Here is a 23277-nt window from a genome sequence, read left to right on the forward strand (position 1 = left end):
GGCCGAGACGCCTAGTCTGGCTGTGCAGCTTCACTCGGTTCACAAGTGGAAGGCAGGAGATCAGCCTGTGCACCTAAGCATTCCCATCGAGAAAATGGAACGAAGTTGATCACGGGCCAAGGGCGTCGAATATCCATCTTACCTTGACGCTCGTCTGGCCCGGCTTTTTTTTTGATCAGAGTACCTGGTGAAACGCTCCGAAAGATTGTTGACCACGACTGAAGCGCATTGTCTACTCTGATTACAGAAAGCTACGAATCGGTAATCGCATCTGGCGGCACGATTATTTCAGTGCTAGGACAACGATCAGGATCAGCCAACAAGATAACGAAGGATGGAGCCTCAACTGAAGCGGGATCCGGTTCACGATGATCCACTGATCCTTCGCTATCGACGACCGCAGGCTCCGATATCCGTGGACTCAAGGAGTACAGGGAGGGAATCAGGCATTTTGAAAGCGGGACATGACCCCCGTTTTAAGAGCAAAGACCGTACAAGGTGAGGACGCTGTCGCTGTAGTTAAATGGACTGACATGCTTACAAGGAAATTTACCGACCATGTGGATGTCTGTTTCGATCATCTTGGTCGCATCACCCTCACCGTCCTCAACTATCTTTCAGCACACAATCCTCTCTCTGGGACCGGGAGAACACGGTTGAAGTATACAGTACTGAGATCCGGTCCAGCATACCAGGAGATTGAAACAGCACGAGGAGCAAGCAAGCGAGGCCACTTCACAGGATGGCGGCTCGGTGCTTTACTCAGTTGCGTTCTCCTCATATTCTGTCTTAGTATAGAATGTGCACTGTTGATCGCTGCCAACGCCTTCCAGAATGAGATGTATCAAGAAGGATACCAGAACGTGCTGTGGGAAGGTAGCTGTACTATCACCAAGCGCTGGACCACTTTCGCATCCCTCGTTATCAACTTCATCGCGACTTTGACCATAAGCTCCAGCAATTACGTTATGCAATGCTTAAGCGCCCCTTCAGAAAGAGAGCTCGCAATTGCTCATGACAACGGCAGGTCTTTGCAGCTTGGAGTTTCGTCGCCATCGAATCTCAGATGGCTCTCGGGCCAAAAGGTATTTTTGTGGTGGCTCTTGAGTTTGAGCTCGATACCCGTTCATCTTCTCCTCAATTCCGCACTCTTTTCGTCTCTCCAAGCAAATAACTACGGAATCGCCGTGTTGACATCAGACTACAATGACACATCACTCTGGACCAGTTGTTCCCCGAGCAACAGCAATTACAATGTGACTCTGAGCGACAGTGGGCCCTGGACTACCCTGGTATGTTCTATTATTGCTGACGTGAGCACATATGAACGATTGGAGAACCACGAGTGTATCGAGCAGTACACACGGCCACTATTGACCCAGCGGTCCAATGTTGTCCTCGTTTCAAATGTTAGCTCATCGGATCGAGATGTAATTGATGACAAGTACGGTTTCTCCTGTCGCACACGGTACTCGTGCTAATTTGTAGTCTTGGTGGCATCAATTCGAAGGATCTCAGCTACCTCAATTTCACCCAAGATTATGAATGGTTTGCTCATGACAAAGAGGCTAACCTCGGGGCCCCTGAAAGTTTGCAAAACCTGTCTGCTTTATTTGGAATCTATGATGCCTTAGACTACAAAAAGTGGCGATCATCTTACGCAACTTTCTTGGGACAGAACGAGAGCACATTTGCTGCGAGCGGGTACGATCCTTCGATCTGGATGTGTGAGCGCAATTATTCGCTCTCCTGCACGAAAGATGCCGCTCTGCAAAACGCGTCGAACTGGCAAGTAACTTTGGCCAACATACCAATCGATCACTGTCTCAGCAGTAAAACTAACGGCGAGGTCTGTCGCCTCGAATCTAACCGTCTCATTCTCTGGATCACAATCGGTTGCGACGTTGTGAAAATAGTGGTTATATTGTTCGCTCTTTGTGTCATCAGTGACCCGCCACTCGTCACAATTGGAGATAGTATTGCGATATTTCTCAAGAACCCCGAGCAGTGCACCAGAAGACGATGTTTAGTTGGACAGGATAAGGGATTCATCGAGTCGAACTTCTACTGGCTGATACCCTTTGATGTCTGTCGAGGTGTTGGAGATAAGAAGCTCGTTGAGATTTGGCCGGAGGTTTTTGGCCCTCAAAGCACCCCATGGGTGATATCAACAAAAAAATGGGGTAATGCAGCATCACTACAGAGGTGGTTTTCATGCATCCTACTGTAAGTTGGCGGGTACCAAGCGATTCATTGATTACTCCTTGCTGATTTTCCAACAGCATAGGTCTCCTATTCACTGTCGGTGGATGGATCCTTGCACAGGGAATAACAAACATGATTGATCTTAGGGGCAGCGTCTGGACTGCCGGGCTCGGCTCAATCAACCCTAATGCAGTTTTCCAGTTTACAACATTCGGTGGTGTCGACCCGGGCTCAAGTATGATGTTCAAAGTTCTCGTGGTTAACACCCCGCAACTGGCCTTTAGTTTCCTATACTTCCTATACAATGGCATGTTCACGTGTATGCATGCCGCTGAGGAGTTCGCGGGATTTGCAACACAGCGCAAAGCCTTGCGCGTGAGCTCCCCGGAACGCGGTCAACGTTCAACATACTGGCTAAGCCTGCCGTGGTCCTACAGCGTGCCGTTGTTGCTCCTCTCAAGCATCACACACTGGCTGGTGTCAAGGAGTATCTATTTGGTGAACATCAACGTCATGGGTCTCGATGGCAATTGGCAGCCAGATCGAGATATCAGTGCGTGCGGGTTCAACAATCTAATGATCTTGCTCGTCATGCTCACGCTAGTGTGCATGCTGTCGCTTCTGGTGGCCTGTTCGAATCGGAAATTGGACTCCAACATACCTATGGTTGGAACGTCGAGCATGATCATCAGCGCGGTTTGTCACCACCCGAATGACCGAGAGACCGAGGCAGTCAAACCACTACTCTGGGGTGTGACTGAGAAGCCTGTTGATGGCAAGCCGGGACACTGTTCATTGTCGAGTGGTGAAGTTGAGCACCTTGTGCCGGGAGAGATCTACAGCTAACCGTCCCAAAATGAATCCTTTGCAATGATATCTTGGGAGCAAGAGAAGCAGATTCACAGAATGACCCAAAGCAGCGCTCTGGTAAGGAATCATAAAAATATCCACTTCTTGATGTTCGCACCAAACCTCGCCTTTGAATGAAGATCTATCCGCTACATGCCGATTTAGCAACTGCTAAGTGCGTCTCAATAGTATGGCATCTCGCCATGAATCTCAGGTCTGCCGCCCCTGGGCTCCCGAAAGGCATTTGTGTAGTCTTCTTAATCCCAGCCACTGAAAGTGTTCCATCCCAAACTTCAAACCAGATCAACCGTACAGGCTTCGGAGTAATAACGACATCCGAGCTCGTCAGCGGAGGTACACATCATCCACTTATCGCATTTCAGCCAAGGCTCACGATCGGGAAGAGGCCGCGAACCGCAGCCCAGAAGATCTGGTCGATGCTAGCAGGAGGACGATCCGGTCCGAGCGTTGAAACTCTGATATCCATAGGCGACGCTGCAGATCGATTCACGGAGAGTTCGCTGAAGAACTAGTCCTCAGTAGTGAGTTCTTGAAAATCAAATTATGCCTTTACAGTAGCATCATTAAAGTCTAAACTTGGATGATTGATCGTACGTGTACACCTTAAGCTACCCCTCATTATTACAAGCTTGTGGAATTCAAGGGTAGGAAGGAAAATCAAACCCTGGTGTAAGATCGAGCGGAAGGGCAAGAGAGATAGCCTGCTATAACAACAGGCTTGGAGTCATCCAATATTTCGAGGCTGCGCATCGAACCCATTCTGGGACGCGTCTCTAAAAAAAAGCAGTAATCCGCTCAAAGATGTTGTGTCTCGTCTGGACATACATGGTGCCTGTTGTGGTACACACAGCCCCAGGCTCAGTCGGGGTCGTGACACAGATAAAAAGGAGACAGAAACATCATTGAAATCAAACAGCAAAGCCCAGACCAAAACGCTCACAATATCCATCCCGTTCCCCAGACGTGAAAAGAAATGCGTTGCTATCGCTCGCTCGCTCACTCGCTCTTTAGAGAATGCTCTGTGCTCTGATTCGTACAACTAGACATCCAGCCTTCAATCCTGAAAGCCACCGAGCGTGAGAATAACAAAAGCGATCTCGCCAGCCTCGTTCTTCAGGGGCGTCCAGTGCGTCGCGAACTTCTCGAAGCCCATGAATCGCCGGGTGCACATGGTGAGATCGAGCGAGACGGCATTGCCCATCTTCAGGGCCGTGCGCACGCGTGACTTATACTCGCTGGACACCTTTGAGGCCGAGTGCACCGACAGCCAGCGGAAGATGTCCATGCCGACGATCTGCGAGATGGAGCTGTTGGGGATCGGGCGTGCCGGGTACAGCAGTGTGGCAGCACCGGCCGAGTGGAAGGAGATGTAGAATGTCGAGTAGTTTATCACGAGGAACTGTTCGGCGGAAAGAGGGGAGATGTGGTTAGCCAAAAGAAAAGATGATCGGTCTAGGTTTCAAAGAGGAATGGGGCTGGGGACGGCCGTACCTTGGAATAAGCAGTGTAGAAAGTGTCCATCTGCCTCCGGAGATTCATCTTCTCTGTCTCCATTTTATTCAAGAGTTTATCTTCCATGCCAGGCATCCGATGCGCTTCCACCGTGCCACTCTTGCTCCGGAAGTTCGCCAGGAACTTGCTCGCACGGGAAGGCGTCTTTTGTATCTCGGGCGCCAGTACGCCGTCAACCGCCTTCTCATCCGTGTCATTCGACATGGCGAGAATGCGTAAAACATCTGACTGATTATGAACTGTCGTTGAGCAATTGATCTGGCCACCGAGGAAAAATACCACGTTCCCGGTAGCGTCGAAAAGGGGCGTCATATACAGCAGATTCCAGAAGGGTTCGCCGGACTTCTTCTGATTCAGCAGTAGTTCCACAATCTCTTCCCTTGAGCTGATGGCTTCGCGGAGGCGCTTGACGGACGCGGGATCCGTTTGTCGACCCTGGAGGAACCGACAGTTTCGGGGGATGATTTCGTTGCGCGCGTAGCCTGTGACTTTGACGAAGCCGTCTGAGGCATAGACGATTGGATTATCGGCTTTGATGGGATCGCTCAGCACGAAGCAGTCGCCCAAACCGGCGTATTTGCCTCGATCGCCCGCCAGTGCTTTTGCAGCGCTCATGGTCATTTGGTGTCGCACGAATTTCGGGTATACATCATCCGCCACCAGTCTCTCAATGCTGTTCTGCGAATCGACGAACACGGATTCAAGTTTTGGAAGGGTCGTTGTCAACGCGGACTTGAGATCTCGATTGACCTTCACAAGTACATTTTCCGAAATGTTGATCTGGTTGGGTGAGTTCACCGAAATGAAGTTGCGATGGATGTCAAACATGTTCTTCGCAACTTCGCTCAGGAGATTGTTGTACCTGGTGACCTTTTCCAGGAATTCCAGGTTCTCACCACATAGTCGTGACTGACTGTATTTGAGAAGCTGATGCGAGGTGGTCGGGTTGTGAAGTACTATCTGAAAGACTTCCTGCGCGAAGAAATCTGGCAGTTTATTTGAAGAAGCAACGGTCAGTGTGGTGTTGTGAGAAGTGCGCGAGAATGTGCTGATGGAAGGTTCGTATGCGCTCTTGTCTGTTTCCTCTATGGGGTCAAGATTGAAGTCGAGTTTGCGAAGCTCTTCAAGGTTGCCTTTGTCCTCCATTTGGCCAGTGGGTGTTGCCGTCTCCAGGCTGCGAATGTCTGACGACTCTCTGCTATGGTGTGGACTTTCTGGTGCTTGGCTTCTGAGTGCACTGCTCCTACCATCGTTAGACCTAGATGACTCTGAACGTCCTTCATGATAGCTGGGTCGTGGTGTCGAAGTGCCCTGTGTTCCTTCCACAGATTTAGGCGCTGGAGGACTCTTTACTGCTGTTGCAGGCGGCATGTCGTCCTCGAAGGTATAGTCTCGGGTCAATCGAGTTCGACTGAGAGGAACCACCGGTGGATCCATCGCTGATCATAAATAACAATTCTAGAGTTAGAGGGAGCACGAGCACACAAACTCAATTGCCACTTGTTAAGTTGGTAGGAAGGGAGATGGTAGATTTCTGCTGTCAGTGCACTGCAGGCGGGAATGCAGGAGAGGCTGCCCCAGGTTAATGACGCATGGATGTCACTGACACTTTGTACTCTGTTAACACGGTCCACTTCCTCAAGCCCCAAGGACGTGAAAGACGTTCCAGGCCGATCAGGTACTCGTACAGAAGGATACCCTTAGCGATTTACCAGCAAGCAGAAACCCTGTATGTCAGCTGGGTCCTACTCCGTCTGTGATAATCTCCAGCCACATGAAGCGGGGATGGGAAGTGGAGTTTAGAGTTACGAGATAGCCAAAGGAATCTTCTGAAGAGTTGATCTAAACAAGAGCAAGGCACAAAGGGTACACTAACCAAGGGGATGTTACCATCGTGATCCGAGTCATCTCTTCAGTGGAGAAACGGAAATGCAAGTTGAACGGCAACCCACGTTGAAAGTTTGTTTCCGCCTGGTGAATCATGAAGACTTTTATGATCTCCAAAAGACAAGAATTGAGTTTGTGCCAGACGTTATGCCTTGTGGATAACCTGTTTGTTTACAGGGATGGCAGTTTCTTCAGGCTGAGGTTCCTTGCCATAAGTCAGGGATCAGGCTCCATGAACTGGAGTCGACCAGAGTGTTTTGAAAATGTCTGAAGCGTCCACACTATACGCGGTACTCCGGAGTCCGTGGTACCGCAGTGAACACCACGAAAGCTAGAAGAGGTGGTTCTTGAAGGTTTCGGCTGCAATGGTCTGGGAAGTAGTGTGTACCGCGAGATGAATAGTGTTCACTAGTTAGAGCGAAATGATGGTTTGGCAACTCTTCTTGCAACGGTCACCAACGGCGCTGCCAAGTATGGATAATCCTTCGAAAGGAGCAGTTCACGGCTTGCTTGAATTACGTATCCTTCGTGCTCATCCAGGGTGCTTCGGGAAGCTCTTTTCTTCATCGGCCTTGGAGCGGGCGGTTTCGACCTGAGCCCGCCTCGAGGTATTCGGAACGCTGTACGAAGAGAGCGTTGGACTTGACGACGCCTTTTATCTCCATCATCTTGCTGACAGGCTGTGATCGGTGTTGTACGCGACATCTGAATGCAGCCCAATGGCCTCGAGATCGACACTAACAATATGACAGCTTTAGCTTGGGTCTAATGGTCCCGGCACTCAGGAACGCGTCTCCCACGGAAAAGTGGCGGTCGAAACGTGGTTGCCCCTGTGGCTCGCTTGTATTCTAGGCACCATAGTGGCGCTGATCAGGCACAAACACGCCCATAGGAGGCTCCTGCTCGTATTCGTAGCTGATGGCAAATAGCTGTGATTTTGTGAATCGATAGTCAAGGTTCAGTGGAGTAGAACACGAAAAGGAACAAGTGAAGATATGTGCCTTATCGACTACTAGTGGAACAACTGAGGAACAAGCGCTCGTAGACTTGAAACTCGTCAAATTGATGCCATGCTGATTATTTTGCCAGCAATATTGATGAGAATTCAAATTAATTGTCTAGACTAACGCATTTAGGCGTGCTTAGTTGTTGTTTGGTGCCTCCTCCGGTGGTGTTTAGAGCTGGGCGTTTCAGGCGTGGTCCTTTGACCTATTGGCGAAGTTCAACGGTATTCAGTAGTTCATGCCCGCTACCAAGAGAAGTACTCGTAGGGAGACTTCCACAACAATAGCTCGTGCTCCATAGATTAAGGTTCAAGTAAACAAATCGACCAAGCTCGGCTGCAATCCATCGACGATCTCGCACTGGCGTAGGGAAATCGTAGCTTTGATAAGGTCTTCGGCGACTGCACATCTCAGGAAAGCTAGGCCTCTGCTGACCATCTTCGCAATGAGTGTGCACTGCTCCGGAGCATCCGCCTGTTCTGTGGCTTGAGACGCATGGCTAGGCCTCTGACTTCCATCAGGGTCTTCGCTTAACCCCTCAGCTGATGATATCTCGTTCTGCCGGCGGCATGCGAGGCATTCTGAATCCTTGCAAATCCAGATCTTCCAAAACGCGCAGTTGATGAGCTCCGCGCCATGGGACAAGAACGCTGACCGAGTGATGGTTTCTTTTAGTGTGCTATCGTCGACCTGGGCTCGCTCAGCCTCGTATGTAGCTATCAACGCCTGCATAATTTCTTTCAAGGGTGAAATGTGGCCGGGAGCACCGTCTCCACCCCAGCTGGAAGCCGCTATGAGGAAAAGTTCGAGATGAGCAGTGAATTGACTGATATCTCCGTTGATACCGCGACCAGATATGTTCGCAAACTCCCAGTCTATGACGCCGACCTTGGTCTCTCCTTCAGGTCGATCCAGGTCGACCAAGATAGTGCCAGTCCAGCAATCACCTATGACGAAGCATCGTTCTTGCTCACCTGTATCACGCAGGAAGTCCGCCTCAATTGCTGAGAAAAGAGTATCAGCTTCCTCGATGCCGATAAGAGATGGGAACAGGCGCAACTGAGATCTGAGGGGCTTAATGACATGCTCATGGACAACCGTCTTCATTTGGGGCAGCAATGGAAAGCCGCATATTTCATCGCCAACGGTAAGACTCGTATGTTGCCCGGAGGCAGGATCAAGAATGGCTTGATGGACACGTTGGGAATGAAGCCGGGCAAAGAATCGTCCAAGCTTCGTCCCTAGATTTTCGAAGAAAGTCACCTCATTATCTGTGAGTCGTTGTCCTACTCTTGGTGATTTGGGAGGTGGCAGTGGCACCTCTGGACGACCGTTATCAGATCCCGGTGTGTAGCCACCTAGCTCACAGAACACATTTGACAGATCTGGTAGTGCTCCAAGATCTGACAGAATAAGTACATGATCAGACGCGTCGTAGTGCAAGATTTCAGGTGTCATTATCCCTGTTCCGTCGAGGAAAGTATGTAAACATCCCAATCGTGCACCAGGCAGTGAAGAGGAGTCTATGCCGGGCTTCCGCGTCTCGTCTAGGAACAGTGCTAAAGCCGTTGCTTCTACGAGCTTGTTGCCATCAGCTACCACTCAGATCGTGAAAGGAGGTAGCATGAGCTTACCTGACGAGTCTGAGGAATGTGGGCACCTTCACCCATCTCCGCGATATGAGAGGCTGCATGCTTCAGGATCAACGACCCGTGGCCGGGGAACCTGCCGAAGTGCACATCCAAGCCATTACCTGCACCAGGCGTTGCCTCGAGTACCACTGGCGACTCCGTCAAGGTGACTTTGCTGGCTCGCACAGTGAAGTTGATGACACCGCCAGTTAGCTGTTCGACTTGGTAGGCGTATGACGGATCAAGCCGCTCAAGATACGCTATGAAGTCGAACATTATTGTTCAATTGAGTCGCCGCGATTGCGTGAGCACTTGATGCCACACTCGACCTCAGCCTTGCGGAAGAATGAAGTGGGTGCGTCAGATATTCAAATCCTGGGAAAATAACCTCCGTGATGAGCATCATTTGTTATCATGTTTCGAGGTTGGCAAGTACTGTTCAGCTGAAAAGAAGAGTGAAGCATTAGTGTGGGGTGAATTTGCTTTCTCGTGTAATGTGATCATCCAATGACTACATAGGTACTGCAACTTGTTATGCCGATGGATGATTCGACTTCATATTGAGTGTGTCTTTTTAATGATGCCTATCCTATTTCATGGGACGCATAACGACTACTTGTCCACATCCATTGACAAATCCACTCAAAGCTGCATCTCAATATCGTAATCCATAGGATTATACCCAACCTCGAAGGGCGCGTGTACCATATCCGAATCAACTCCTGCGGTGTCCACAAGAGTGATTCGGTCATTTGCTGTAGCTCCAAGAGCAAGAGCAAGCCTGTCAACCTCTTGCTCCGCCTTGCTCCCCGCCATTTCCAATGCTCCAAGCACTGATCCCAGGAGCTCATCCAACTTCAGATCTCGAAGTACCTTTTCGTACCGCCTGGCTTTTTTCCTATCCCATTCTTCCTCCAATCTTTCATCGCCTTGAAAGGCTTCATCAGGTCGGACTTCAACATCTTTCCACTTGTTCCGAAACTCTTTGGCAATACCGATGTAATCCCTCGCATCGCCAGTACCAAGAATTAGGTGGAGTGGGTTCGAAGGGTGGTCCAGCGCTGCCAGTAAGTTGGCGTGAAACCGATGGCTACTTCCATGGAATGCACGCGAGTTGCCTATCAAATTCCCACTACCCAGCGCAGCAGGACCCATGTTATCCGGATCATTCTCTCTCGTATTGGAATTGTTGGAGCTATCAACCGCCATTCCCCAAACTCCCAGTAAGCAGACTATACCACGCTCGAGGAGGGCATAGAATTCGTAGAAATCAATTTTGAATTGACGTTCGGCTTCGATAGGATCTATCTCCATCTCGTAGCGACCTAAGGACGTTGTTGGATTTCTCTGAGGCGATGGGTGAGCATGCACTACTTCTCGCGTCATTTGCTGAGCACGAATGTGCTCCTGAGTAAGACTCAATGCTCGATGTGACCAGTGAGTGAGACTGTTGGCTTTCCATTTTAGACGTCGGAACAATCTTTGAAAGCGCTGAAGATCAAGCTGTCGTGTTTGGAATTGCCGTTGCAAGGCACCCAACGGCTGGGGCGTGACGGATGTTTTCTTGACGCATGGGTCCGAGGATGTTGTCGAGTGGGTGATTGATGGCAAAGGTGTGTTTTCATGCCATTTATCACCGAATAATGACCCATTCCAGGGAGTCTTCTGTGGCGATGGCGTTCTTGTGATCCGGGGATATTCTCGCATTTGACGCACATCCGGACTCGCCCAGCGTGATGCAGTAAGGTCTTGCTTCTTCATTCTCAAGACACTCGATGGCTTTGCAGCCTAATGTGTTGGATGAGGTTGATAAAACGACTTGAGGACAAATTGTGTCATGCAGGCATTCGGTAGATATATTGGCAGAAGAATCGGTATTAATGCACTGTCCAAAGCAAGATGACCAGCAACCAGGAACTCATCTGCTAATGGTGGAATCATGTGAATGCCGTGAAGTTCGATTTGTTTTCTTGTGAGGTTGGACCTGCACAATCAAATGCTTCAACTTAGGCAGGCATTGTTTGTTATTTTACAATGCTGACCATCGCTTGAAGAAAGAGCAACATATCAACCCTTCACTGCCTTAGTCAGATCTTTCGTTGGTCGCGTGCAGGATTTAGTGGGGTGGTGTACATGATGAGGGTGAAGTTGTCATGCTGAAACCCAGGGACAAAGAAATGACTGACCGACCCTTAAACCTCGTGGTCTGTTTCAATCATTACATGCCGCACTCCTGTCCCTCAAATATTCTAAGGACCACCATTTCAGACCTTATGGCCACCAAAAGCCAAGCATGATTGCTTAAATAACACTTTGATGCTTTTTTCGGAGTATCAATGTTACGAAACGCTACATAGAACTCAACGAATGACTCCGATACTTCATATGTTGTATCAATAATTCTTGGTAAACGCCTTTCCCAAAGCCCATGGTATCAATCCGCGAAAACAATTTCCCCTCTTCAAGCATCGATAACTGGTTACTATAAGTCGCACAATCGACTAATCATCTCCACCATCCCGTGTGCCACGACTCTGTGTTGTGCCATTCCTGCCATCGTGGCTAGTCCTTCCGGTGATATCTTGCCATGTAGCCCCAAATCGTCGTCCTGTGCTTGCCAACAAGCCTTCCTCCTCCTCCTCCAATGCGTCATCATCAGAGTCCGGATCGCTCAATTTCGGTGTTCTGAATAGCAGCAGAATGAATGCGAGCAGGAAAATGCCAAGGAAAGCAAACTGAGCCCAGAAATCGACAATACCTAGGAATGGGTAGTTCACAGTCACTCTGTTTAAGAAAGTTGACACCACAGACGGGGTGCAAACATTGCGAGCAGCCGGATTGTCGGAAACTTCTGTACACGGTACGACATGCTGCTGATGGTCAGAGCAGTCTGGCTGCTCTCCAGGATGCTTCGGAGGGTGATCGCAGAATGTCTGAGGGCCAAATGTAGCATATTGAGGCGCCACCAGCATGGCAATAGAATAGTTGATGGCGAGCGTCATCAGTGTGAGCAGGACCGTCGCAATAAGTAATGCCTGGGGAGACGTATGGGCCTTTCGGATTCTGAAAATTGTGATCCAGAGAACTCGGATTCCAATCGTGGCTATTCCAATGATGGAGGCACTGAAAAAGAGGAGGACGATGAAGAGGAAGATGATGTAATCGATTGGGAAGACCGCAGACGACTTGACCAGGATCCAGTTAATGGGCTGGAAAATATTAATGTGTCCCAATAAGTAGCCGCAGTGGCGTCCACAAATAGAGTTCTTTGCCTTGTCAACGCCAGTGACGAGCATGCTTGCGAAGATAAGTAAAACAACAACGACCAACAGGAGGCCGAGGATGAGTTTGATTGGTCGGAAGATGGCCTCGAGTTTTAGCCAAATCTTCCAGAAGATGTTCCGATCTTGACCAGACGCCTCGGCAGCTATGCGTTGATGACGTCGAAGTGTGCGCTCCTCACGAACTAAAGCATCGAGCTCTCGCTGGTCCTTCGATGATAGTCCATCTGGATTACCCTGCGCACGGCCCTCGAGTTGTCTCTGCCTCTCCTGGTTGCTCTCAAGTTGCGTAGCAGTTGTTTCGGTTAAAGCAGGTGCGGAAATGCTTGGTGCCGATTTTATCAAAGTGAGAGGAAGCAGTGCTAGTCCTGCAGCCGTGTAGAAACAGTAAATGATGACTCCGAGGGTAATGAGTATGCCGAGGGCAAAGGTCAGCGCTTTCTCGCCTCGGTTCTCGGCCAGGAGGCGTTTGAAAAAGTCGAGATCAAAATGTGCGCCTTTGGTGTTGGATACTCGAGGAATGAAAAATCCGACCAGGAAAATTGCCAGGCACAAAAAGATGAAGACAAAGGTATACTTCAGGGCGCCCCAGAATCTCGAACCAAAGGTCTGCGAGCCTTCCTCCTGAGCAACCTCATCATATTCTTCATACCAGAAATATGTAAATGGGATCACAATCAGGCAGAGGAGGGCATCAAGAGAGTAAAGTAAATAATACACGATTCGCAAGGTGAAAGTGATGTTATCAACTTTCTCTTGATTAGCCCAGTCCTTGCGTCTTCCTAGTTTCGAGCTCGTTGTGCTCGAGACCAGCGCTACGTCAACCGGTAGCAGAAGGACTGTCGCAAGAAGAGAAGTGATGGTCAGGATGCACACAGCGGTGACGAAGACGGATCGATCGCGATGTGTTTGGTAGAGGTAGACGAATAGGGAGGCGACCGAAAGTAGGAGGACAACAGCGATTGCATACACGACCCAAATGAGAGTAATTTGAATATAACCTGCCGAAGCCATGGTTAAGAACTCGCTTTCGTGGATTAAAGACATTGCAACTGGTAGCGTGCCGCCGCACGCGATAATAATCAGAAGAAGAGCCCGGAGACAACAGAATTATGTTGAGAATAATGACCCGGCATCTCACGGTGAATTTCTCTCGTCGACCAAAGCGAAATATAGACACAGTGGAAGTGACGACAATAGCGGGAGAAGTGGTGGTGAAACGCAGGCAAACAGGATACGAGGACATCAACATTGCACAATCGTCATAGCTGCAGCTCCAGACAAGCTAGTACCAGAGGGGGCTAGCGTGATGATCACGTGTCTGCCAAGTCTAATATGAAACTTGGCATTTATCGCGTGTTGGACTCGGTGGTTTGGGCACTTAAGTTACAACCCCTTCACAAAGGGTATTGATTAATTTGAAGAGCCTGTTGAGGAATTTCTCTACACTGTCTATCTGACATACTTGATTGATACCTTTGTTTGCCGGTGACTAATCTGTTTATGATGCATAAGCTGTTAAAAGACCCAAGTTGTTGACATCGCAGTCACCACTTCCTTGAAAAGCACAAGGCAGAGCACCATAACAATTGCTCTCGTGATGCAGTGTTACACCGAATTGATCCCTCCATCTGGAGTCAGTGCTGCCTTGTCTCTGCCTTACACCTCACCCGAGGCCAATAATCTGGTGGTTGCACGCACCTCACTTCTCCAGATTTTCAAAGTTGAGCATGTCAATGCTGGACAGGACGCGAAACTCGTTCTCATTGCTGAGTACTGCCTTGCTGGAACGGTCACTTCCTTGGGTAGAGTCAAACCACGGTCATCTAAAAGTGGCGGTGATGCAGTTCTTGTTGCTCTCCGAGACGCCAAGTTGAGTGTCATAGAGTGGGATCCAGCTCTGCATAGCATAACTACCACATCTATACATTACTACGAACAAGATGATTTACAGGCTGCCCCTTGGCAGGCTGATTTGTCTGATTGCGTTAGTCGTCTCACCATCGACCCTAGCAGTAGATGTGCCGCCTTCAATTTTGGCATCAATCAAGTTGCAATCATCCCCTTCTCCCGCACAAGCGACGACCTGGCCATGGATGACGACTTTGAAAATGCTGAGAATGGGGGTACGAGCAATGGGCAGTCGCCAACCAAACATCCTGATGGTCCTGCTGATCCTCACGACGTTCCTCATCAGCCTTCGTTTGTCCTACCGACAACTGCCCTCGACCCTGGCCTTCTTCATCCTATCGACATTGGTTTTCTTCACGAGTATCGCGACCCTACAATTGGAATATTATATTCGACCGCCGCTCGTTCCTCAAACATGTCGTATGAGCGAAAGGATGTCATCATCTATGCTGTATACGCATTGGACCTGGAGCAAAAGGCTTCCACATCTCTTCAATCGGTTCAGAAGCTCCCCAACGACCTTTACAGAGTCATTCCACTTCCTCTGCCAGTGGGTGGGGCTCTGTTAGTTGGTAGTAACGAGCTTATCCATATCGACCAAGGAGGCAAATCCACTGCCATCGCACTCAACGAGTTTGCTAGAGACAGCTCAGCTTTCCCGATGGCCGATCACTCCGAGGCTCGTGTCAAACTGGAAGGATGCCAGATAGAGCATATGGGAAATCCAAGTGGAGACATGCTCGTTATATTACAGAACGGAGAAACAGCTGTCTTATCCTTTCGAATGGATGGCCGCTCGCTATCTGGTATGTCGCTCCGGCGAACAAAAGATGTCAAATTTGGGGATGTTGCATTGGGAGCAGCCACATGTACCGCTCATCTCGGTCAGGGCTACCTTTTCGTGGGAAGTGAAGACTTGGACTCAGTGGTGTTAGCCACTAAGAGACGAGCTTCTCAGCTTAAGCGGATAGCCTCTCGAGCACAAGTCCACTCCAATGGTGAAGGTGTAGAATCGGAGGATGAAGACGACGATGATCTGTATGGTGGTGACTTACATGGCCCTGGTGGTGACGTGTCCGGAGATGCTGGAGCTTCCGGCAGTGATCATATCCGAGTTACTGATCATCTTCCATCCATCGGTCCTATCAATGACACGGCATTTGGAGTACTTGGGAAGCGTAAAAGAGGAGACCAGCTTGCCCTCGAGAATCATGATCGCAATGAAGTCGAATTAGCCGTTGCATATGGTCGAGGTAGATCAGGTGGTGTTGCATTTCTCTCAAGAAACCTTGAGCCAAATATTATCAAGCGGATCAAGGTCGAAGATGCTAGTGGGGTCTGGTCCCTCAATTCGTCAAAAAGCCCGCAGAACGACGAGCCTGGAACAAGCAAGCAAGTGATCGACAATCTTGTCATAGTGTCCCAGACGACGCATGATGGTGTGGGAAAATCCTCACTTTTGCGTGTGATTGATGGAGAGTTCCAGCCACGCGAGGATTCCGAGTTTGATGGCTCTGCTGGGCCGACTCTTGGTGTCGGAAAGCTTGAGAAGACAAATCATACTGTGCAAGTTCTACCTACCGAGATTCGAGTGTATGATGCAGGTAAGAAACTCTGGCTTCCTTGTTAACGCATTGATCTCTGACGCGAGACCAGACTTTGCCCTTTCACAAATCTTTCCGATAGTGGACGAAGATGAAGATCAAACTGCAAAAGTCGTCAAATGCAGCTTCGCCGGCTCTTATGTCGTGGCTCTCAAAGATGACGGTAAAGTGGCGCTCCTGCGGGCAGACAAAGCAGGTGAACTGGACGAGGTTGAGCTTCCAAGCCATTTATCGTCTAAGTGGATGCTGTCTGTCGTACTGTATCATGATACTTCAGACTTCTTTCAAACGTCAAGATTCTCTCAGGATTCTTCTTCCCCGGGACCTCTTCTATGTGTTTTGACATCTGAGGGTCACTTCACCCTCCTGTCACTACCTAACATGACCTTTGAGGTATTTCGATGCGACAGTCTTCCTTTCCTGCCAACATTCTTGATGCAAGACTTGCAGATACCCAAGCATTGGAGGAATCAGGATGAAATTTCGGAGATCTTGCTGGCCGATCTTGGAGACCAGACTGAGCGTCGTCCGTATCTCTTGGTACGAAACACAACGGGAGATCTTATCATTTACGAGCCTTTTGCAGTGCCGGACGTGGTTGGCAGCTTCAAATTCAAAAAGGTGTCAACAAAGGCCTTCGCGAATTTCGAGGATCGGTACAATCCAGAGGGTGAAAGCCTTCTTCGACCTCCTATGCAGGCTCTCGGCAACTCACATGGCTATACCTGGGTATTTGTCCCTGGCTCGGTTTCTGCAGCTGTACTCAGAAACGCTAGAACCAGTCCATGTGTATATGAGCTGAAGTCACAAAGTATTCGGTCCGTTACCACCGTAATTTTCGCAGAACAGCATGATAGGTTCATGATTGTTGGTGAAGGAGGCGATGTCTACTTGGCGGAATTCCCCTCAGGCAGTGTTATTGGGCTCTCTTCTTGGTCCGTCAATCGAATACTTCTGGGGCAAGACGTCGCCTCGTTGTCCTACTTCAAGCCAACTGACTCGTACGTCCTCGGAACAAACCATAGCACTGGGTTTCAATTACCTCAAGATGATGAATGGCATCCAGACTGGCAGAAAGAAACGACAGATTTCCTCCCTAAAACACTTCAAAGCTCACTTAAACTTTTCAGTCCTTCGACCAATTCAGTAATCAGTCAATATCACTTTGATGTCTCAGAACGCGTTTTGTGTGTCAAGTGCCTCAACCTTGAAATCTCTGAGGAGACGCATGAACGCAAAGACTTGATTGTTGTTGGAACGGCAATTGTGAAAGGCGAAAACGTCACTACGAGAGGAAATCTCTACATCTTTGATGTCGTCGATGTTGTTCCAGAACCCGACGTCCCTGAGACGGATTTGAAACTGAAAATGCTCACCAAAGAAGATGTACGTGGCGCGGTCTCCGCCATTTCAGACGTTGGTTCCCAGGGCTTTGTGCTTGCTGCTCAGGGCCAGAAATGTATGGTCAGGGGTCTAAAGGAGGATATGTCAATTCTTCCTGTGGCGTTTCTTGACATGCGCTTCTACGTCCAAGTGGCGAAAGAACTCAAAGGGACAGGATTGTGTATCCTCGGCGATGCATTTTCTGGTTTATGGTTGGTAGGATACGCTGAGGAGCCTTACAAACTACAGATCCTTGGCCGAGACTTCGAAAATCCGGAAGTCATTGCAGCAGAATTTCTCCCTGATGGCAAATCTCTCTACATTATTTCGTCGGACGTCGACGGGCAATTGCGAGTCCTCCAGTATGACCCAGAGGATCCAAAGACCGAGCGTGGCAGCAACCTTCTCCTGCGAAGTACGTTCAAGATGGGTGCAAGCCCAACAACAATGACTCTTACTCCGCGTAAATCTCTTGCCAGCACACGGCGTTCTTCGGATGGATCTATGGATATGGCGAACGATTCACAAGCAAGCACAAAACAACAAATCCTTGTCAGCACACAGTCCGGCTCATTATGTATGCTGACCCCTATTCCTGAGGCATCCTATCGCCGACTCTCCACACTCCAGAATGTTCTCCTCACAACACTGGACTTCCAAGCATGCAGCTTGAACCCTCGGGCATATCGCGAAGTGGAAACAGACGGCGTCGGAGGCAGAGGCATTATTGATGGAAATCTAGTTAGGAGATGGTGGGAGATCAGCACGCAGCAGCGAGTTGCAAGTGCTGATAAAGCGGGCGGGAGTATCTGGGAGATCCGAGGGGACATCGATTTGATCAGTGGTAACGATTTGAGGTTCTAAGAGGATATTCAGACTTACACTCAGAGAGCCCAGATCGACTCAACCCATGTGAAACTTTATTGATCACCCTCGTGTCTCGACTTGAACATCTCAATCTGGAACGGCTTTCAGACCTACCAGTGATTCCCTCGATTTGGCAATCCAATTTGAAAGGCAACTGCCGGCACAGCATGGCAGTCTTCGTATTCGACATAGTGCTCGGCTTCCATAGTCCCAATTGAGCCTCGGATGTAAATTCTCGTAACGATGAACACACTCCTGGATTTCCCGACGCTCTCCGGGCGCTAAGTACTTAAAATATCGCACGATACAATTTCTGCCGAAGTTGCCCGTGAACCTGTATCAAAATTTCCAGCGAGCAAGTTCATAGCATCCCTTCCCTGCAAAATTTGGCTATTGTATTGGATTTCATGAGAGGCCAATCTGTAAACAACACCTCAGCAAGCCACTTCCCCAGAGCCTCAGCCCCGTTCGCTGAGGAAGGAAAGTCCTCTGGTCCGGGGCGTCGAAAGCGGGCGACCGGCATCTCGCGGTAGTTGTTTATGGAGACTCGACTCAGCTGTCACTGCATTTCAAACGCACATGGTCCCCGGAAGTTGCCCAGGCTTGAAGTTCTAACGAGCATTCCTAGCCTAGCCTTACTCTCGACAGCCCTACCCCACGGACTAGGGATTCCTGCTCCAGTGTAGCCCTCTCTCCGCCAACCAGACCACTCGCCCAGTGGATACAGCTGTAGCTCTCAAACTCGATGGCCAAATGAAAGAACAGTGGAAAAATTTTTGCAGTCGACGCTATGTATGACGTGAAGAATGCCCAGTCTTTGATGAGGGCCGGGATGGCAGCTTGGATCGGCCTTGTTGTTCTACTCAGCCAATTGTAATTATGGTCTCGCACGCAAACGTCAGAGTGAATTGGCACTTTTGGCACTTAGATTCCACAACTACAGCCGGACACACATCAGGTAGGCACTGTAGGGAGGCAGCTTGCTTGGGCAGGTGTTCTCTCACGTGTTGAGAGTTGGTGAAGCACTGCCCCGCTATCATCCACTCACTGCCTCATGAAAGGACTACAGAGAAAGAACGAACTGGCTCTTGTCTCGGACGAGGGGTCTTGGTGAGGCATTGTTCTTTTCATTGTTTGTCTTCATGCTCTGGAATAACTTCACTCTTGCCCTTCAGTCCTAGACATTGCTTTCTGTGCTTCGTAAGCATCTCGTTTCGGTCGGTATTCTGCTACTCGGTTCTTCCACATCACCATTCCCTTCCCCAACGCAACTTGAAGAACAAGAGCGATCGAGAAGACTGATAGCAGTGCCCAACAACAGCATATCGCCACAAGCTTTCTCGGGTTTTCTCCCCTTGAAAAACCAATTGTCTTCCACATCTTTAACATGGCTGACCAACAAGCACCAAAGCCAACTCATCCAGAAGTCATCCAAGTTGTCCGTCAAGCAGGAGCCTATTCGTCTTATGCCATTGCGGTCAAGGACTTCGATGCAGGAGATCTAATTGCCCGTCTGGAGACGCCACCCATGACTATCACAGATACCAAGCGATACTCAAGCGTTCAAATCTCTGAGAATCAAAACATTGAGCTCAACACCGACTTTCTCTTCATCAACCATAGCTGTGAGCCAAGCGTCGAGTTCCATGTCAAAGCCGACGCCGACAAACCTGTTATTGAGGTCCGGGCTGCCATTCGCAAAGACGACAATGGTAAGTTGAAAGGAATCAAGAAGGGTGAGCTCTTCACGTTCTTCTACCCCAGCACTGAGTGGGACATGGCTCAGCCCTTCGACTGCAAGTGTGGTACCAAAGGCTGCTTGGGTCGAATCTCCGGGGCCAAAGATATGACAAGTGCGATGTTGAACAACTACTTCCTTAATGAACATATTGAGAATCTGCGTAGCGTTCGTCCAGACGCGGCTAGGTAAGTCAAACGACAATATCAGTCTTTCCGATCAAGATTATAAAATGATCGAGGTATGCTAACAGTTTCTCGCTGCAGCAAACTTGGTGTTCGAAGTGTGCCCTCGTCTAGCACAAATGTACATAATATCGGTTGAGATTCAACTCTTGATCAGATCCAGCTCCGGGATCGTGGCACAAGGCTGAAAGATGCTCCCTTAATAACAAAATAAAAAAGAAAGAGCAGGATAGCTCACCAAAAGTAGAAAAGAATTCTTGGAACTTCTAAGTTCTTGTAGCAACGTAAGAGTGCTGAGACAGCCCTTTGAGTCAAGTTCGAGGCACGCATAATACGAAATGTGAATGGCGGCCGCCCATTCAACAAACACCTAGTACTTTAGTCTAATGCCGTCGTACCATGACAGCCATATTGGAGAGCGTTAAGGTCAGACTAATCGATCGGACAGTAACTAGACCTTCATTCATCGTTAAGTGTTAGAATGCGGCACAAACACACTGGACAGCTTCGGGATAACAATAATGTGGGACAGAGTATCATTCCGAGAGCAGCAGTAGAACTTCCATGATGTTCGAGCATTCACTTCAGACATTCCTTCGTTCCGCCACAGTAAACCAAAGATGAAAGAAAACCGGAAAGGGAGAAGCTGTATATTGCCAGCTCATTCAAATGGAATATGAGTAGTCATGTCTCTGGGAAAGGTCTTAACTCGTGGCTGATAGAACATGGTGACATCAGCTAGCCTACGCCACGCATTCGCGCCACAGGATGTCTGATTATCGAGGCTAGCCTCGCGCCTGACGAATCATGATCGCCGAGTGACACAGCGGTCTCGCACACCGCATGTCTCAACAGGTCAACCATTTCGAATGCATTTCTAGCAAGCTCGTAAAAGATCAACGGACTGATACAAGTCGCTTCAAAAACTCCGGAACTTGCTGAGTGGTAAAAACACCACTTGTTTCAATCTTGTGGGATTATCGCCTTTTGCATCAGCCCTATCTTCAGCTCTCGCAAAATCATTACTAGGTCTTCCTCGACGGTCAAATCAACTTGGCAACCACAAAATGACGATGGCTGCAGAAGCGCATAATGAACGGGCATCATCAGTATGCCCAAAGTTTGAACAACGATTGGTAAATGGCGATCTTGATAATACGGCGTCTATGCGCATGATTCTGAAACCTGAAGGTCGTCCTGATTTCGCCTATCGATCACTTGCTATGTCGGCAACTATGGATGACCCTACGATACGGTCTAGATATCGACCGTTCCTGCTCCCGCACAATGTCCAACAGCAGGATTAGGTCGCCAAGCTTGAGCTTGCCACTGTAACTGAATTGGCGTATAACGACATGAGTCTCAGAGGCGAGAGGATCATAATTTTGATACTATACGCGAGTCTTCGTCGGAGGTAAGCTAGCCTGTGAGGTATATCTGCCTGATACATACTAAATCTCCGGAGATCATACTCGAAACTTCTCGCCTTTTGAAGTCGCCCGTATACTCTGGCGACTCGGCTGTGACGTGCGTGTTTATGATCCGCAAGGTCTGCCTATCAAAGATGATGACTAGCATAATCATCCAAAGGTACAAGAACTACGAGATCTCAGTCGCTGGAGCGATGGACACTTCTAGGTGTCACCAGAGCAACATGGTAATCTCACGGCCGTCTTCAAGCACCAAATTGACTGGATTCCTCTGAGTACTGGATCAGTGCGACTTACACAGGGACGCACTTTAGGATTGGCCATGGTCTCTGGTGGCTCACAGTCTTTCAACACCATCAACAGCTTACGTGTCTTGGGTAGATGGATGTGCATGTTCACCATCCCCAACAAATCATCAATTCGGCAAGCCTATACCTTATTTACAGATGAGAATGCGGACGAAGGGGGCTCGAGGTTAATGCCAGGGAGCAATCGAAATCTACTGGTTGATTTCGTTGAGGAATTTGTGAACTATACTGTTATTATGCGACTACATATCGCCTTATTTAGCGATCGTTTTAGCAAAAGAGAGCCGCTGGCCATAAATTGATATTGACCAGGGATATCTTACTGCCAAGAACTGCGAGCATATGACTTATTCTAGAATACTGGTGATGAACATTTCTGGATTCATCTATTGCCAGTAGTTGAGAGCTCTAAGCGCGTAAACCCCCATCGACATCCCAAATCGCGCCTGTCACGAAAGTCGCCTCGTCAGACAGTAAAAACGCGATCGCTGTCGCAATCTCCATCGCCTCACCATGCCTGTCGAAGCACTGCATTGAGGTAGACATGGGGTGACCCAGCTTCTTTTCTACTTCGTCTGTCATTGCTGTAGACACGATGCCTTTTGCGCCACATAAGCATGGATTGAAAACAGCTTACGCAGATCAGATTTTGGGCTTACCGGGGCACACAACATTGATTCTGGCATCTGAATGCTCCCTTGCTGCAGTTTTGGTCAGTCCGAGTACGGCATGTTTGCTCGCACAGTAGCTGCCCATGCCAGCCGCTCCGATGTGAGCTGTCGCGCTAGCAACGTTGACCTATTAGAAAAGTGGTCAGACACTCTCTCATCTTAGCTGACGAAGGTAAAACCATCGAAAGCGATGCTCAGGTCCGAAGATTTCTTGGGTCCCGGCCTCTGTGCAGACAAAGGATACAATGAATACTCACAATACTTCCACCTTTGGAGAGTGCCCGAAGTTGCGCTCTCAGACAATAAAACACCCCGGCAGCATTGACATCCATGTTCAAAGCGTATCCTTCATCTGTCTCATCGACGAGTCGCTTATCGTTCTTATGCACACCGGCCACATTTGCTGCCCCATCAAGGCGACCATGGTCAGTGACAATCTGTGATATCCAAGCGTCAACTGCTTTACTGCTTCGCACGTCTAATGTGGTGCTGGTATGCTTGCGAGATCCACTTGTGGAGAGGGTTTTGATTGCTTCGTCGAGACCAGCCTGATTTGTGTCCGCTAAGGACAGTACGGCCCCTCGTGATGCAAGTAATTGAGCTGTGGCAAGACCAATGCCACTTGCGCCCCCTGTAATCCCTATCTATATCGCAAGACTAGAAGTCAGCCAATACATCCCCCTTTATTGGCCAAGATATGTCTGGAGCCCTCGTGGTACACATAAACTTGGGCTCAGGGGTAGGGTTCGACTCCAATAATCTTACCACTTTGCCTTCGAGGGACGCCATA

At 49.1% G+C, this 23277-nt stretch overlaps 8 protein-coding genes across 8 annotated transcripts; 3 read left to right on the forward strand and 5 right to left on the reverse strand.

The window, feature by feature from the left end:
• Window positions 1–334: 334 nt before the first annotated feature.
• Window positions 335–3051, forward strand: LTR84_004569 (uncharacterized protein; the record flags this gene model as incomplete). The annotated part of the gene is made up of 4 exons (XM_064848144.1): window positions 335–498; window positions 545–1444; window positions 1489–2226; window positions 2283–3051. The coding sequence occupies 4 exons, from the start codon at window positions 335–337 to the stop codon at window positions 3049–3051; spliced, it is 2571 nt and encodes an 856-aa protein (XP_064710768.1).
• Window positions 3052–4129: 1078 nt separating this feature from the next.
• On the reverse strand, window positions 4130–6024 carry LTR84_004570 (uncharacterized protein; the record flags this gene model as incomplete). Its single annotated transcript, XM_064848145.1, has 2 exons — window positions 4130–4474; window positions 4567–6024. 2 exons carry the CDS (start codon window positions 6022–6024, stop codon window positions 4130–4132), a joined length of 1803 nt encoding a protein of 600 aa, XP_064710769.1.
• Window positions 6025–7787: 1763 nt separating this feature from the next.
• Window positions 7788–9385, reverse strand: LTR84_004571 (uncharacterized protein; the record flags this gene model as incomplete). The annotated part of the gene is made up of 2 exons (XM_064848146.1): window positions 7788–9059; window positions 9113–9385. 2 exons carry the CDS (start codon window positions 9383–9385, stop codon window positions 7788–7790), a joined length of 1545 nt encoding a protein of 514 aa, XP_064710770.1.
• Window positions 9386–9751: 366 nt separating this feature from the next.
• LTR84_004572 (uncharacterized protein) lies at window positions 9752–10870 on the reverse strand (the record flags this gene model as incomplete). The annotated part of the gene is made up of 1 exon (XM_064848147.1): window positions 9752–10870. The coding sequence occupies one exon, from the start codon at window positions 10868–10870 to the stop codon at window positions 9752–9754; it is 1119 nt and encodes a 372-aa protein (XP_064710771.1).
• Window positions 10871–11610: 740 nt separating this feature from the next.
• On the reverse strand, window positions 11611–13404 carry LTR84_004573 (uncharacterized protein; the record flags this gene model as incomplete). Its single annotated transcript, XM_064848148.1, has 1 exon — window positions 11611–13404. The coding sequence occupies one exon, from the start codon at window positions 13402–13404 to the stop codon at window positions 11611–11613; it is 1794 nt and encodes a 597-aa protein (XP_064710772.1).
• A 586-nt stretch (window positions 13405–13990) lies between these two features.
• Window positions 13991–18152, forward strand: LTR84_004574 (uncharacterized protein; the record flags this gene model as incomplete). The annotated part of the gene is made up of 2 exons (XM_064848149.1): window positions 13991–15905; window positions 15958–18152. The coding sequence occupies 2 exons, from the start codon at window positions 13991–13993 to the stop codon at window positions 18150–18152; spliced, it is 4110 nt and encodes a 1369-aa protein (XP_064710773.1).
• A 1390-nt stretch (window positions 18153–19542) lies between these two features.
• Window positions 19543–20217, forward strand: LTR84_004575 (uncharacterized protein; the record flags this gene model as incomplete). The annotated part of the gene is made up of 2 exons (XM_064848150.1): window positions 19543–20081; window positions 20160–20217. The coding sequence occupies 2 exons, from the start codon at window positions 19543–19545 to the stop codon at window positions 20215–20217; spliced, it is 597 nt and encodes a 198-aa protein (XP_064710774.1).
• Window positions 20218–22224: 2007 nt separating this feature from the next.
• LTR84_004576 (uncharacterized protein) lies at window positions 22225–23276 on the reverse strand (the record flags this gene model as incomplete). The annotated part of the gene is made up of 4 exons (XM_064848151.1): window positions 22225–22415; window positions 22476–22614; window positions 22745–23131; window positions 23253–23276. The coding sequence occupies 4 exons, from the start codon at window positions 23274–23276 to the stop codon at window positions 22225–22227; spliced, it is 741 nt and encodes a 246-aa protein (XP_064710775.1).
• Between the last annotated feature and the right edge of the window lies 1 nt (window position 23277).

This window comes from Exophiala bonariae (assembly GCF_035927105.1).
Source record: "Exophiala bonariae strain CCFEE 5792 chromosome Unknown scaffold_2, whole genome shotgun sequence".
Taxonomy (NCBI): Eukaryota; Fungi; Ascomycota; class Eurotiomycetes; order Chaetothyriales; family Herpotrichiellaceae; genus Exophiala; species Exophiala bonariae.